Source organism: Sturnira hondurensis, unplaced genomic scaffold, assembly GCF_014824575.4.
Source record: "Sturnira hondurensis isolate 20B ecotype Veracruz unplaced genomic scaffold, ASM1482457v3 Scaffold0007217, whole genome shotgun sequence".
NCBI lineage: Eukaryota > Metazoa > Chordata > Mammalia > Chiroptera > Phyllostomidae > Sturnira > Sturnira hondurensis.
Genome location: NW_028079848.1, coordinates 1,674,735 through 1,690,957, shown reverse-complemented (window position 1 = coordinate 1,690,957; position 16,223 = coordinate 1,674,735). Strand labels below are relative to the sequence as shown.

Genomic DNA, 16,223 nt, shown 5'->3' with positions numbered 1-16,223 from the left:
GCAGTTTACCAAAAAACAGCATTTCTGTAGGTGCCGTAGAAGTGTATGTTTGCGTCCCTGGAGACATAGCAAATGGTAATAGAATTCTAAGTTACTCTTTTTTAACTGGTTTCAATAACTGAGCGTGTTGGTGAGAGGGGAGTATCCCAAGAATTTTTAAGGATTTTTCCCCTAGAAGAAAAAAAGACTGGCTTTAAACAACTTATCTGCAATGCTTGTAAAAGCAGCCATAGCACCTATTGAACATTGTGCACTTGAACTTCCGAGGACAATGCTAAAGCATCTCAAATGCAGAGGCTCCGAGACTTAACAACAGGGTGACGCCCCAATAAATAAACCCACTGTAACTTGAAAATAAGTCGGGAATGCATGTAATACACCTAACAGATATGATAGCTCAGCCCAGCCTACCTTAAACATGCCCAGAACACTTACATTCACCGACAGTTGGGCAAAGTCACCAAACACAAAGCCTGCTTTATAATAAAGTGTCGAATATCTAATGTAATTTATTACATATATCACTTTCACACCACCGTAAAATCTAAGGACTCTCTGATCGATGTAATGAACTTGAAGTCTGCATATTTATAGACTTAATTGTGTCTTTGTCATCGAGCCTTCACCACCTGGTATGGAGCTTAGTAGTTGCTGAGTAAGTGTGTGAATGAATGAATGAGTGAATGATCTCTTTATGGACATTGTGGGATTTGGTGTGAATTGTCGTTCCTCATGTTCACTGTCAGGAAGCTGAATTTTGGAAGGAAGACACCCAAGGAGTTTTAATGGTAATTAACTCAGTACAAAGTTATGATTGCTCTGTCGTTAGGATAATTGCCTGTGTCCCTTTGTAGGTATTTAGAGGGGAACTTATCACTATTTTTATGTTTTTCATTTTTATATTACAGCTGGGATTTGTGGGCAGTTGTAAAGACAATGTCCACGGAAGTGTCACCCACAGGAGGCGTTCCCCGAAGCTGATAGATCCCACCCCGCCCTGCTTCAGTTTGATGGATTCATTCTTGAATAAGTTAGAGTAGTATGGTATGAATCCTGGTTATAAGTTAGGGCTTGAAAACCGGACAAGATTTTGAGGTGCCTGTATTCCCATGAATGAGAACTCGAGTCTGGTCACGGTAATTTCTCTGCGTCGCTTCGCTCCCCAGCTGAAGGGAACAGGCCGGTCTTGCATGGAGAACTCTTACCTCAGGCCGGTCATGTCCCCCATGAACGCCGGGATGTCCTGCAGCAGGTTGTTGCAGAGAACCAGAGTGCCCAGGGTTTTCATGTTGCTGATGGTTTCTGGCAAGCCCGTGATCTCGTTCCGCTGCAGCCAAAGCGTGTGGAGCTTTTGCATCCTGAAGGAGGAACGGAGGGTCCTGACCTCAGTCAATCACACACTGTAGGAGAACCCTGGGTCTCATGGACTTAATAACCCAAGAAACGCCACCCCTTGCAAGGCCTCCATGCACCACTGCGCCTGTGCCGTCGGCTGCCTCGCACCCCCTGGTTACCGGGACAACCGCGTTGCCGGGTTGATCTCTACCGGAATTGCGCTCTCATGTGCGGTGGTGGAACTGTGATCAGCGTGCTCTATAACTCTTCACTGTTCTCGTAGATTTCTCAAAGAAGAACTGTTATAAATGTGGTCCGATTCGAATTCATCTTAACAGGAAGAATCGGCAATGACCCAAGGGCCCGCTCAGGACAGAGTAAGCACAGGGAGACTCGGGTCCACTGCCTAGGTTCACACCCTTGCTTGCACACTCGCTACAATCTTGAGTAACTTCACAGCTGACATCTCTGCTTCCTCGTCCATGTGCAAAGTGCACAGAAGCGTCTGGCATGCACTAATCAGTGTTGTCACTGTTGTGACACATTCTTGTCACTTTGTGGGTGCCAGATACCCAGTTTCTTTTTTTGGAGTAAATGAAAACCTTCTACTGAATGGCAGCACCGTTAGCTGTAGATGCACCTGCTGTGATCGATTAGGGCCCTGGGTGTTGTTTCTTTCTTTTCATCGAGTCTGCGGGGAGCAGGAAAGGCTGCTGACGTTACCTGTCGATCGTCTCGGGCAGCTGTCGGAGCTGGTTGCCGCCCAGGTCCAGCCACTCCAGGGCAGGCATGTTCAGCACAGCGGGAGGGAAGGCCGAGAAGCTGTTCATGCTCAGGTCCAGGTGAGTGAGACTGGACAGGCCGCCGAGCTGAGGAGGCAGGCGAGGCGTGTCAGAGCGAGGGGCGCAGTGTGAGCTAGAGCTCCCAGCCCGCCTTGCACACCAAGGTGTGCTTGGGCCCTGCTTTGTCACAAGGGTCCGCAACACAGCTGGAACCAAAATGAACCTGAACCTCCAAAACAGTGGAGAACTCTCTCCTAGAAAGTCCATCTATTCAGACAGTTATCTTCCAGAATAACCAGGTTCCGGGGATTACAGAAGCTGCCCGGCAAAGGCTCCCCGTACCCCCTGCTCAGGGTAAACGGGTATTAGGTTTCCCTTTCCCCCTGGAGTCGAGATTACTGTGGGAAAACCCTCATTCAAAACAACCCTTTTATTGAACCCCCTCATGGGACCACAGTCACAGAATTTAGTTTTGGAATTCTATTTTTAAATGAAAACATCAATAAAAATGTATTCAGAATGACAGAGCACCAGTGTACTCAGCTTAAGAAAGAAGACAGACTGATAAGACTGCCCCTCTGTGTCCTTTGTCCCTTCTTCCTCTCCAGAGGTCACACTTCTCCTGAACTTGGTGTCTCATTCCCATGGCTTTTTTAGTGCTTTATTTGCTATACGGGACTGTGTATTTCTATGTATTTCCCTATATGTAGATTACTATTATGTATGTTGTTGTAAACATATAATTTTACATTCCTGTTTTTAAAAAATTTTACTCAAAGATTATGATACAGTACTTATGTCTCTCTAACTGGGTTTTTTCTCTCAAGATCAGTGTTTAAACTGTACTCACATGGACGCTTCTAGTTTATTCATTTAAAAAGAGCCCTTAGTTATCTGTGTGCCCCACCCCCAGTCTGAGAAAGCTGTGATGAAAAGTTCTGACATTTGCTCTACCAGGGGAGTACCTGACTTCTGTTTTAGGGACACGATGGCTTCAGTGGGCCGGGTGATGAGAACACACAAAACTTTACAGTGACATGTGCTCAAATGTCCATAGAACCAAAGCCACAAGGTGTCTCTCCTCTTTCCACAGGGTGGTAGTGAAAGTTTCAGGATGTGAGAGTTTCGTCCACTTTTATTTGGAAACTCTCCACCAGGCTGTGGGAGCCTTGTTTTATTTCTGCATCGGGGCGTGTTCGGGATCCACTGCTTGGACACCCCAGAAAACTGCACCACTACACTGTTTCGTGGGCAAAAAATGCTGAAAGGTTTGTCTCCTAATTGATATTTCTCCAACTTTCGAATTCAAGCCGTGAATAAAACGCTTTTTTGAAATCTGTTATCAGACTTTCAAAATTTTCAAGTGGCTCAGAACTGAGTATGAAGAGATTGTTCTTACATCAGCAGGGATGTGTCTGCGTGTCTGGCACGCGCAGTGTCACACTGCCAACTTACCGGTGGGGCTAGATCGCTTTGATGGTAGAAGATTGGAAACACTAAAACTGTTACATGCAAAACTTAATTTTGCATGTGCAAGGCCATCTTACAAGTAGTCCCTGGCTCCAGATCTCAGCCCAGTGTTGTTCCACTAAAACCTAATTCTCTAAGCAAAGGGATTTAGGGAAAGACAGGGTCATGGCCGTGGCCTCACTCCCACAGCTTTTTGGCGATGGAACCAATCCTAGGAGCAGAGTCATAAGAATGACAAATCAGAAATAAAATACTTATTGGCCCTCTTGTAGGTATAAAGAAATTGCCCCTGTGATCATCATTTTCATCATAAACAAATATCTCCTTTTCTTTTTTTAAAATTATTTATTTATTTATCTTTAGAGAGGAAGGGAAGGAGAGAAATATCAATGTATGGTTGCTTCTCGTGAGTCCCCTGCTGGGAACGGGCCTGCAACCCAGGCATGTGCCCGACTGGGAATCGAACCGCGATCGTGTGGATTGCAGGCTTGAGCTCAATCCACTGAGCTACACCAGCCAGGGTGAAATGCCTACTTTTCATTAAGTTGAACTATTGTAAGAAGAGATCAATCTCAATATACAAAGTGTGTCTTACTTGCAAGAGCAAACATTATTGGTGACACATTTACTGGTTTGGAAAAAAGAAAAGTGATTTTTTTCACCAAGGTAGAAAGGGAGAAGGTAATAATCTATTTTATTTTGATATTATTATTTTTCTTAACTGTTATCTGGCAATGTTGTTATTTTGAAGGCAAAAAGCACCACGGAGGAAATTCCCTTTGCGGATTCGAAGAGCATTGGGTTTGTTTGAAAAGCGACACAATGTCTGTCGCTCTAGGCTCAGTTCGGTTTTGGCCAATAACAAGACACCCTCAGAACTCCAACCACGTCCAAGTCTGACCTCTTTCCTTTTCCTTGTTGAGCCCAGGAAGCTCCTTCTGCAAAGGAACTACGTTGCCCTGACCTGAAGAACTCACTTCCTGTCACTTAGCTTCTCGCAAACACCAGGCGCTCGGTGAACAGCCAACCAGTGTGCAAGAGTTTTGTTCTAGCGCCACACTGTCTGCACTTCAGGGTGGCTGTTTATTCATCCAACAAGTGTCTGTTAAGTAACGACTGCCACCTAGGCTGCGCCCTCAGCTCTGGGAACAGAAATGAGTCAGACTCGTGCTGGCCCCCCTTGCAGTAGCGGAAGTGTCGTTTATGCTAAATAGAGGCCCATCTTTACTGAAACGTTGCATTCTATTTAAAATAACCGGAAATAGCTTCCACTAAGTATTCCCTGAAACGAAATCTGCAGCACTTCTTCACTAGTGTTAATTTTAAGAGTCATGCCCTTGAGAGCAGTAAGGCACAAGCGGACAGCGAATGGGATCGAGGGCCTGCGTCACGCTCTCACCTCCAGCGGGAGATCGCATATGTCTCTGTTGACAGCAAGTTCCAGCTTCTCCAAACTGGCACAGTGACTCAGTTCCTTGGGGACTGTCTTGATTTTGTTGTAACTAAGAATCAGTTCCTGAAGTCGAGTAAGTAGTCCTACAGAAAAACAATGCACAGTGGAGAGCAGGGAGCTAGAAAACAGTATTCCCAGTTACACAGTATTACTGCATGAAGAACTGGCCGGCTTCGCACAGATAAATTCACCCTGGCAAGAAAGGGCAGGTTTAGCAGAGCTTTCGGCAAAATTACATTTTTTTTGTTCTGTTTTATCTGTACTGTATTCTGACCAATTTTCCACTTGGGGATTTTTTTCTCCTCTAGGAAGCCTTCCTAATTTTCTTTTTTGTCTTCAACCCCTTTGAGAAATAACTGAACCAGCAACACTGGCTTTATAATCTGTACAATTTTACTTCCAAAGAGACTTCTTGTTTTGCATTGAAATCTCATCCTGAATCACCTCGGTGAACCCCAAGCTGGGATCCCCGCAGGGCATCAGTGTAGAGCAGATGTCTACAGTTTTCCCAGGACTCAGGGCTACAAGGGGCGAGCCCCTGGTTCCATGTAGCAGACGACAGTCTCGAGGAAGAGCACGCCTGCAGGCGGATGGAACGGCAGGGGCGTGGAAGCAGCAGCCGTCCTTACCTATTCCGCGAGGTATCTCCGAAATCGTGTTTCGAGACAAATCAAGTACAATGAGGCTCTGGAATCTTCCGATGAACTCAGGGATCTTCAACAAACCGGTTCTGTGCAGTTGCCACTCCTGCAGCTGATTCAGTTTCAGCAGAGAAGCAGGAAGGGTCTGAACGCAAGAGAAGGGAATGACAGGCACCATGTCACTGAAACGACCTTGGTGCGATGCCGCAGGGAGGCGTGGTTGTCCAGCTGTTATTACCTGATCTGGGAAAGAACTCAGAATCTTTTTCTCTCAGTAGGTTATATTTCCAAATGCTCTGTGCTGTTTACTTCTTGTTTTGCTCAACCTCAACCCCGATAATAACAGAATGAACAAAATCACATATTTTGGTCAATAGCACACTCACCTAGAAAACTACATCCTAAAGATGCTGCTGTATCTGCTTTTCTAGAGTATATATGCTACTGAAAATGAGAATACAGTGGGTAATTGGAGGCACAGGACACCAAAACATTTTTTAAATTTAATCTTTTTTTAAAGATCTTATTTATTTAATTTTAGAGAGGAAAGGGAGGGAGAAAGAGAGGGAGAGCGACATCAATGTGTGGTTGCCTCTCACACATCCCCCAGTGGGGACATGTGCCCTGACTGGGAATTGAATCAATGACCCTTTGGTTCACAGGCCGGCACCCAATCCACTGAGCCACATGAGCCAGGGCTAAATTTAATTTTTATCATATTTTTTCCATTGCCATTCAGATCCCTTATACCTTCCTCCTCCCAGCAATCACCATACTTCTCCATATCCGTGAGTCCTTTTTCCTTTTTGCTCAATCCCAAAACATTTTAATAATTATTTGATTAAATAATTTTTGTCATGTATATCAACTGTAATTGAAAAATTTTAAATTATTTTTTAAAAAGAATAGTTCTTTTAAAAATATTCAAACTTTTCTTTACTGTCTATTTTGAAATATTTTAGTGTTAGAGAAGATTTTATTTAAATTTAAAGATTTGTTTGAAAAATATTTTATTTATTTATTTTTAGAGAGAGGGGAAGGGAAGGAGAAAGAGTGGGAGAGAAACATCAGTGTGTGGTTGCCTCTCATGTGTCCCCTACTGGGGACCTGGCCTGAAACCCAGGCATGTGCCCTGACTGGGAATCGAACCAGCGACCCTTTGCTTCGCAGTCTGTGCTCAATCACTGAGCTACACCAGCCAGGACAAACTTAAGTATCTTAAGAGTTCCAGCTATTGTAAAGTCTCTGCCTTTTCCCTTTCAGCCGAAAATAGGCAAGAGAGGAAATAAAGGAGCTAACCTCCTAGCTAAACGTACCCATATGTATAGAAATACTGGCCCAAGGGAGAGAGGCCCTTGTGGAAACTAGAGTTCAGCCAGTGCAATGAAGCACTTGTGTCTGTGTGTGTGTGAGGTGAGGGAAGGAGGGTAAAAAGCAGGTGGTGGGCCTAATAAAAACGTCACTGTCACCCTGGCTGGTATGGCTCAGTGGACTGAGTTCCGGCCTGAGAATGGAAGGGTTGCCGGTTTGATTCCCAGTCAGGGCACATGCCTGGGTTGCGGGGAAGGCCCCCAGATGGGGGTGTGTGAGAGGCAACGGATTGGAGTTTCTCTCGCATATCTACATTTCTCTCCCTCTCTTTCTCCCTCTCTTCCCCTCTCTCTAAAAAGAAATAAAATATTTAAAGAATTAATATCCATTTTCATTTCATGAAGTTTAAAGTGAGTATTTGCTTTGGAAAAGCTGTATGATTTTCACTAGGCAGAGGGTCATCTCTTTGTGGAGAATTAGAAATTATTAAAAGGGTTAGTAGAATAAATATTGCAACTGACTTAAGTTTAGGCAGAGTAGAAACAAGTTGAATTTTCGCAAAAAAAAAAGTGACATTATGTTTCTTTTCAGTTGCTCGTGTTGCCCAAATTCATATGGGTATATTATTAACTTTGACTTTCTAACTAGTCCAGTCTTGATTACACAGGCTCAGAATCATTCTGCCAACTCCCCTGAAAAAGCAAAGGGTAGAAAAGCAAATATTGTTAAAATACTTGGAAAGCTTACCTTCCATTCTTCTTTCTCTATCTTCAGAATAAGTCTCCCATTTTCCCTGGTGACCTTCTCCTTCAGTCGGGTCAAGCTCACTCGTTCTTCCCAGATCCGCACAAGCCTGGGGACCAGGAAGCAGCATTAGCTCTCGGGCGGTGACAGAGGCAGCCGGCACTTTTATATCAAACAAATAAGAACAGACACTACACTTGACCTTAGCCCAAAGGCCGAGAAGACATAGTGCTCACTTTTGTATTAAGAAAAGCCCATTCGAAACCACACTTGATCGATAGTATCTAGAACTCAAACAAGATTTTATTTTATAAAAATTTTAAATATGATTACGCATCACAAATGCCCTGTTTTTTTGTCTTCAAAAAGTATCGTAACTCTCCATAAGTTGTTCTATAACAACAGCTTTCTTGAGATACAATCTTCATGCTGTAAAACTAATCATTTCACAGTGCACAGTTCAGTGTGAAGTTCAGGGGTTTTCCCCCTAACAGTCACCTCCCTGTGCACGGTGTGTCACAGTCTCACCATTTGCGTCCCCTGTGGTTGTTTATGTATTTTTTTTTAAGAATACTACACGTTGTAAGTCTACATGGTCCCCTTTGGAAACAGCCTAGACTTAAATTTGCCATAAATCAAGTTTTATAACACTGTAAAATGCTCTTACAATGAAATTGTTTTAAGATTAAGGGAAGGGTGCCTTGAAGGACAGCATTTTGCAAATTCCAAGTAAAGATTTCAGAGCTCAAAACTGCTTTTGGTCTAGGTGTAGAAAAAAAAAAAGAATTCCCCCTAAATTTCTTAAACAATCTCTGATTTTTCCCCCCTTAAACATTGTCAGAAATCTCTGAGGTGGCATGTGCTAATTACAGCCATTTGCTCGGGTCGTCTCTATCACCCCCCAAGGGGGCAGAATTTGGGGAGGGTTTTCCCTCAGTGTCCCAAGGAGCTCCCTGCAGGTATGTGGCAGTTTGGTACATGAATGAATGAATGAATGAATGAGTGAGTGAGTGAGTGCTCCTAGGGGCTGGTGTAAGGCCCAGAACTAAGTGGGCAGAGTCTGGACTTATCATCTTAATGATGATAGAGGTGTGTGTAACTTAGCTTTTGGAATTTGTATTTGACTAACAGACAGTCCTCCCTCCCAAACACAAGCTAGTCATGAAGCCTAAAGAGGAGATGGGCCTGGCTGGGTAACTTAGTGAGTTACAGCATCCTTCTGACACACCAGGGTTGTGGGTTTGATCCCCGGTCGGGGCACAGACAAGAAACCACCAATGAAGGCATCAATAAGTGGAACAACAAATCGATCTCTCTCTCTCTTTCCCTCTCTCTAAAATAAGAAGATGCCATAGGGAACACAGGCACACCCCTCACTCCTGTACGGAGAGCACTCAGAGCTGCTGAAATGAAATGATCCTCCATCAGACAGGCGTTTAGAACCCAGTCATGATGCCCGATTGCCGTTTCTTAAAATGCGTAGGATTTATTGGGAGTACTGTCGGGTCCCATCGATCTTGCCTGTGTCGTAGGGATGGCTGTCCACAGGCAGGGCCCATCCAGGGAAATGGGAGCCCGGAGGCCCATGTGACACTCCGGGAGTCGGGTGGCTTGCGTGTGAACGCCGCCCCACGTTTATCAGCAACCGGATCTTCAGCAAGTGGCTGAGCCTGTTTCCTGGGCTCCCCAGGTTGAAAATGGAGAACAGAACGGCACGGATGTGTGGCAGAGACCACCTGCCATCCCCAGTGACCTGTCACTCCTCTTCTTCCTCGATAACACACCCTCTAAAGGTAACTGGGCACGAGATGGCATTCAGCCACCAGCCGCCCCTTGCCGCCCGCTAGGGGCCGGGGGAAGCCCGGCTGTGGGAGGCTGGCAGAAGCAGTGTGCGTGTTTTCTGCAGGCCGCAGTCAGTCAGGTCGGCTGTGGTCGGTGTGTCTATTTGGGGCTGGGCGGTGACCTCAAAACGGACACCACGCACAGTTGAGCAGTGAGGCAGAAGCCCATTGATTCTGCTGCTCCAGCCCTGGACCACTTTACCCAGAAAAGCTAAGGTTCTTGTCTTAGGTGCTCTTGTTTTAACTTTCTTCCTCTCATACTGCAGTCTCACCCATGTCATGAAACCACATTTCAGCATGGTGAGGGGGTTAAGTGAGACAGTTCGGGGAAAAAAAACCCACCTAGCAGATGCCTAGGAAACAGTAAATGCACAATAAACAGCTACTACCCTTCTCTCGGTCAGCAGCGTTATCCTCTTTGGGTGGGAAGAGTGGCCCCTCCCCATCCACTTGTCAGTCTTAATTTGTCTAAATCCATCATCATACAGTCTCATTCCCTAGAAAGTCGCTGGGTGAGGGGCTTACAAACGACCCAAGTCTGGCCAATACAGAAGAAATAGAACGAACCAGTTTCCAGCCTGCTGCCGACATGGCGGGGCCTGGAAGTGCCCAGTCGTCCTGTGAGGCTGAGGGAAGTTACCTGAGAGCATCAGGGGAAGGCAACCAAAGAACCGGAGTCGGCAAAGCGGCTGCCGTNTACCCTTCTCTCGGTCAGCAGCGTTATCCTCTTTGGGTGGGAAGAGTGGCCCCTCCCCATCCACTTGTCAGTCTTAATTTGTCTAAATCCATCATCATACAGTCTCATTCCCTAGAAAGTCGCTGGGTGAGGGGCTTACAAACGACCCAAGTCTGGCCAATACAGAAGAAATAGAACGAAACAGTTTCCAGCCTGCTCCCAAGAGGGTGGGGCCAGCTGCAGGAAGCCCCCTCCCGGCCAGTGCGTGCAGACACGGAGCTCCTGCAGGAGGAGGGAGTGCGCAGCTTCCTGCCCCAGGTGGGGCCTGGAAGTGCCCAGTCGTCCTGTGAGGCTGAGGGAAGTTACCTGAGAGCATCAGGGGAAGGCGACCAAAGAACCGGAGTCGGCAAAGCGGCTGCCGTGTTGGGAGTGCCTGTCTCAGGACTTCCTTGTCCCCTAAGCCGTTGTTGGTGAACGTTCTGTACTTTGCTGGCTCACACGAGACTCTAACCTTCAACAGACCTGATGCGTGGAGCTGTGGGGGAAGGGGCTGTTCCTGCAAGGTAGGAGAACTTCGGACACATTCGGGGTGGAGAGTAAGGAGACACCCAGAAGGTGGAGGAATGAGAGCCTAGCCATTTAAATAGGGCCCGAATCAAGGAATCAGGTTTATAGGGCCCTGGCTGGAGCGCACAGCTAGTCACCTGGATGAGAACCCGCAGAAACTTCTGCCAGATGTTGTCCAAGGTCCCAGCAGCCATGACGTTGCACAAACAACCTCTGAAAAGTGGACGCAATGCTGCTAATCACACTTTAGTGACTGATGAACAGCCCTAACAGAGCCTACAATAACGAGGATTGCATGCACAGACACTTGAACTTTCTGGGTCCCCATCACAGGGCCACACTCCACTGAGTCGGGTGTTACCTTTGGGTATATACTGAGTTGTCAATAAACAAAAGACATTCCCATCAGATTCAATAACAAGGCACTGCATAACCGCTCTTTTCTATAACAAGGTTACCAATGCTCACGAGTTCAAAATAACAAACACGTTATGACGTACTTCTGTTGAAATTCCTTCTCTCGCTTCAGGTCTTCACTGAGTATCTTTATCCTTTTTTCCCAAATTTCCTTGACAGCAGTGACAGCCCCCGGACAAGCCACATTGTCTGACATGATTTCTCCGCATGGTCACAGAGTCGCCGACGTCATGAAGTTCTGAACAGCCGAATCCCAGATGTCCTCTCAGAAAGGACCTAAGGACACCGGAGGGAAAGAACAGCATGTTCGCTACGGTCATAATAGGGCATGTTTATTGAACACGTTCCAGGTTCCTCAAACTATTCATACATGTTACATGCCACAAAAATACCGTGACCTGGGTACTTTTCATTGTCTCTGAAATACGTATGGGAAGCCCTGGCTGGTGTAGGTCCGTGGATTGAGCACAAGCCTGTGAACCACACAATCTCGGTTCACTTCCCAGTCAGGGCACATGCCTGGGTTGCAGGCCGGTTCCCTGTAGACCAGTTCCCAGCAGGGGATGCACAAAAGGCAACCACACATTGATATTTCTCTCCCTCTCTCCTTCCCCTTTAAAGATAAATAAATAAATAAATAAATAAATGCAAATCTTTTAAAAATGGCTTTGTCTTTAAGAAAAACTGTTTAAAAAATAAAAAATAAACTAAAATACGGATGGGAAGACTGTGCCTTTAAGAACATGAGCAGTTTGTTCAAGGTATTAGTACCAAGTATATAATACCCTCCACAGTAATGAATCCTTCTGTTCCTACGTAATTTACAGCGATGAGAACCTGCAACTCGTTCACACGTACGATTATAGGGAAACGGTGAATAAAGGATATAGAAAATAAGACAGGCCTCGGGGGCAGCTGCAGCTGGAGTTCAGTGGCCTGGTACTACGTGTATTGGGACCGTTTGCTCTTGTGTAAGATACACTGCACGTGGAGGGAGGTCAAAGTGAGGGCTGTGACCCAAATCTCAGAGTGAGAAGCAAACTGCAACTGGGGAATGGTTACATAAATTATGGGAGATCCGTTTGATGGAATGTTCTTCGCCTTACAAAGAATGGTACTGGTTTTTCACCAAATTACATGAACAACAGTGAAAGAATTTGATTTTAGTTTAGTTGACCCCCCCCGCCCCAATTCAGGAACCCAGTGGTGCTCACATCACCGCATCTGTACAGCCTCATCCTGGGATGCTGTGACGTGGGGAAAGGGGGGGAGAATTCTGGAAGGGCGAGGGGACACACTCAGCTGCACAGGTGAGCGCTCCCGTCCAGGAAAGGGGACAGTGCACACTGTCATCTCCAGGGAGGGAAATCAAGTGACAGCTCCCAAACTTACAAACGCACGTTCACACTTGTAGGGATTTACACCACAAATGTTTTCAGTTGTCAAATGACAAAATGATTCGCCATGGTGTTTTCCGTAATAGCAAAAGATTGGAAACACCCTGATTTCTGTCTGTACGTGGTATTGTAGCCACCTGGTGGGAAATGACACAGCTCTACGAAGAAGGGACGGCGTCTTATAAACGGATATGCCGTGAACTCTCAAATGGAGCCGCCGTTGATTTACCCCTACAGAATGCGGATATTTGGGTTTCAGAGCGGCAACACTTTCTAAAATCCCAGTTTTTATCTTAGTGCCCAAGCGGCGAGTCCATAGGTATTGTGGGTCCTTTATGAAAGAAGACGTCAAGAAATCAGTGTTTGTTTCAAGTTATGAAGGTGACCGAGAGAGACACAGAATCAGGAGATAACTCCAGGGGGTGTCGGAGAACATGGGCATCGTCTTTCAGGGTGAACTTGCGTGGCTGACGTCTCACGTGGACAAGAGGCAGCATGTAACTGCCTCTGGGAGAAAGAGAAAGGAATATAGAGATAACCACTGGAATACTTAGAATGTTATTTCTAGGGTGAGAGGGAGAAATTGGTAAAGAACATATCGCTTTTCATCATTAATCGCCTCTGAAGTATTGATTTCTTTAAAGTGAAAGTGTGCAGTGTGTGTGGTGAGAGACAGACAGAGAGGGAGAAGAAACAGGTCACAGAGGGGAAAGTGTCAAGTTTCAGGGTTGATATGTGATCGCCAATGTGAAGAAAACCATGAGGACAGAGGGTCCCTCTGGCCAAGCGGGGCGTGCAGAACTTTCTCCAGAACAGATGGCGAGATCTTTTGCCATTTAGAAACCTTGGGATTCGGATGCAGATAATCCAACTATCTGGACAGATCACAGTCAAGCTGCAGTTTGTTTGGAGGATTTGTTTATCCACCAATAAAATATTTTCTAAAATTCCAATTCTCTCTTTTTTACTAGATACATACGTGCTCATTCATTTCCTCATTCGCCATTGCATGCTGGGCAGCCAACAATTTTCCTGCCACAGCGATTTAAGTTCCCTTAGAGGAAAACAGGAATGATTGGCGTTATATATTTTTTGCCTCTGGCATAGGACTGTGGCCTCTACCTTCATTATTGCCGTGACAGACCAGGACACGGCTTGGCAGCGATGCAGGCCAGCTCCCCAAAGTCAAAAGAAAGACATACGATCTCAAAACACATGCTCCTTAACTCTTAGGGACATCTGTCTTTCTGACAAGGGCAGTTGCATGAGTGACCAGAAACCGCACCCCCCCAGAGACGTATAAATCCAATTCTGAGTCCAGTTGTCCATTGTAGCAAAAACAGAAACAGTACCATCCACAGTCTATTTATATGTGGAGAATGGCAGCAAAAAAAGTTTGAAAAGTACTTACCATCGTTGGCTGATGCAGAAACCAACGTGCCCAAAGTTCCCGTTATCGGCTCAGAAGAGTGTGTGTTGGGCAGAACCGTTTCCAGTATGGCTCCGAATGAGTAAAACCCTCTGCCCGTCGGTAACCAAATGAAAGGCAATGCCGGCCTCCTTCTAAATTTAGTTCATGGACAAAGCTGAGAATAGCAAGGGTCACGTGGAGCTTCTGTGTGAAGGATCAGCCGAGAATGCATGTGTGTCATTCCATGCTGCACACGCCACATGGAATGACAGCTGTCCCGAAGCCAGAACACACCTCCCACCCCAAGCCCTTCCACCTCTCCTGACTCGGAATAGAAGTGAATGACCCTGTCCCAAGAGAGAGAGGCTTGGAAATGAGAGTATGTATGAAGTAACAAAACCCTACCTAGTAAGCCAGAGAGCTTTAAATATTTAAACTGAAGGCACAGATGCTTCAGGGAAAAAAAAGAAAAATGAAAGTGTGGGTAAGGAGAGGTCACAGGAGGCTCAGCTCCTCCGACTTTCACACTTCAGACCTGATGCTCTCTCCTCCTGTATCTCTTCAGCCTTGCATAGGTAGGAGTTAACTCCTGGATCTTTAAATGAGGTTATGTATTTCTTTTTTGAATTGGTACTGTATGCACAGGGGACACAATTCAGGAGATTTGGGAACCTCTGCTGCCCCTTAATTCTCTTCCTGGATGGCAGTCGCTGCTGCCAGTGACTCTGATGCCCTTCCACAGACGGTCTGGGGATTTATGTGGTTAAAACAATACAGAATTCTTATTTATATATGTGTGTGTGCACGTGCACACACACACACACACACCATTTCCCTAAGCCAATCAACAGTGGAGACGCAGGTAAATATATGAAAACTATTCGTTCTATATTACTGGGAATTGGCCAGAAATCAAAAGTTCACTGGAAGTGACTTTAAAATCTTCATTGGAGAGGAACAGGCCGTGAGTCTATGGAAACAACACGTCACGCGGCAAGCAAAACGCCAATGAAACGCGTCATTCTCTTGCGGTCAGAGGGGTGGTCACGGCGTTTCCCATTATGGGAAGAGAGCTCTCACATGAACCCGGTAGGCCCCTCCCTCGTGGGGGCTGTCAGACCATCGTGCAAGTTCCTGGGGCAATTTAACCCTAGGCTTGGACGGGGCCAGAGTAGAGCCAGTATAATCTTGCTACAAAAGAAGGAAAGGAAAGGGAGGGGAGGGGAGGGGGAGGGGAGGGGAGGAAAGGGAAGAAGAGAAGGCAACCCGGCGGCCCATGCACCCAATAATGACCCAAAATTGCACCGGCTTGCTCTATGCTGGGTGAGGTATTTTTGGCCACCCAACAACTTAAAAAGTTACGTTCCCTTGTTTTCATTTTTATGCACCCCTTTTTACTTCTACAGAAATAAAGGCTACCCTGACGTTTAAACTCTGTCCCTGAGCAATACTTGGTTTCTAGAGTACCGACCCAACCTTTGACGGCACGTATATCAGAAGGCACCCACCAAATTTGCTTGTTTCACATTTCCACAAGCTGCTCCGCGGGACCCTTTATATCTATAAAGGTGGAATTGTGGGAGTTCTGGCTGTGTTTAGAAAGTACTACAGGCAGTGCCCTCAGCGGCACCCCCACCCCTCGCCCAGCCCTCTCCTGCTTCCCCTGTTTGGACGGAACAGACCCAGGGGTGCCCCTTCTTCCAGCCCCAACCCCCGTCCAACCTCTTTTCCAGTCGCCACCTGCAGAACCGCCTCAGCCAGCCCCCACCTCCAAGCCCAGCCAAGGACTCTGTTTTTCACCTTATCTCCTGCAGGGGAGCAGCCGTGAGCTTCCAAATCCGTCAGAATCATCACACCTGGGGAGGTCCCACCCACTACCTGGTCACTGCGCTCTGTGGGGTTCTCATACCCACCTCTATCCCAGCATCGGTGACCCCGCGACGCTGTGGTCTGGACCCGGGACTCTTTTGAGAGTCGGCCAGGGCAAGCCTCAGCGTGCCAAGCCTCTCTTGAAGATGCAAAACCAGCGAGGGGGCCTCACCCTCCTCCAGAGGCCACCCTATGGTGACCGGGGTGACGCTCAGGACACAGGGAAGCCTCCACCGTCCTGGAGAAGAACCCGACCCGGCCCTTTTGGACCTCCGTGCCCCGGGTTCCACCCATACAGCCCCTCAGCCC

At 46.6% G+C, this 16,223-nt stretch overlaps 1 protein-coding gene across 5 annotated transcripts in view; it reads right to left on the bottom strand.

Annotated features, from left to right (window-relative positions):
- The window catches only part of LRRC39 (leucine rich repeat containing 39), a 21,113-nt gene extending 4,890 nt beyond the window's left edge, over positions 1–16,223 (bottom strand). The window contains exons 1-8 of one of the 5 annotated variants that reach the window (XM_037051337.1): positions 16,087–16,223; positions 14,046–14,249; positions 11,321–11,513; positions 7,740–7,845; positions 5,670–5,826; positions 4,987–5,123; positions 2,059–2,204; positions 1,206–1,358 (exon numbers count right to left, since the gene is read on the bottom strand). In XM_037051337.1, the coding sequence (XP_036907232.1) occupies positions 1,206–1,358; positions 2,059–2,204; positions 4,987–5,123; positions 5,670–5,826; positions 7,740–7,845; positions 11,321–11,433 (812 nt within the window). In that variant the 5' untranslated portion in view covers positions 11,434–11,513; positions 14,046–14,249; positions 16,087–16,223. The other 4 variants (XM_037051338.1, XM_037051340.1, XM_037051341.1 and 1 more) reach the window with 4 other exon arrangements.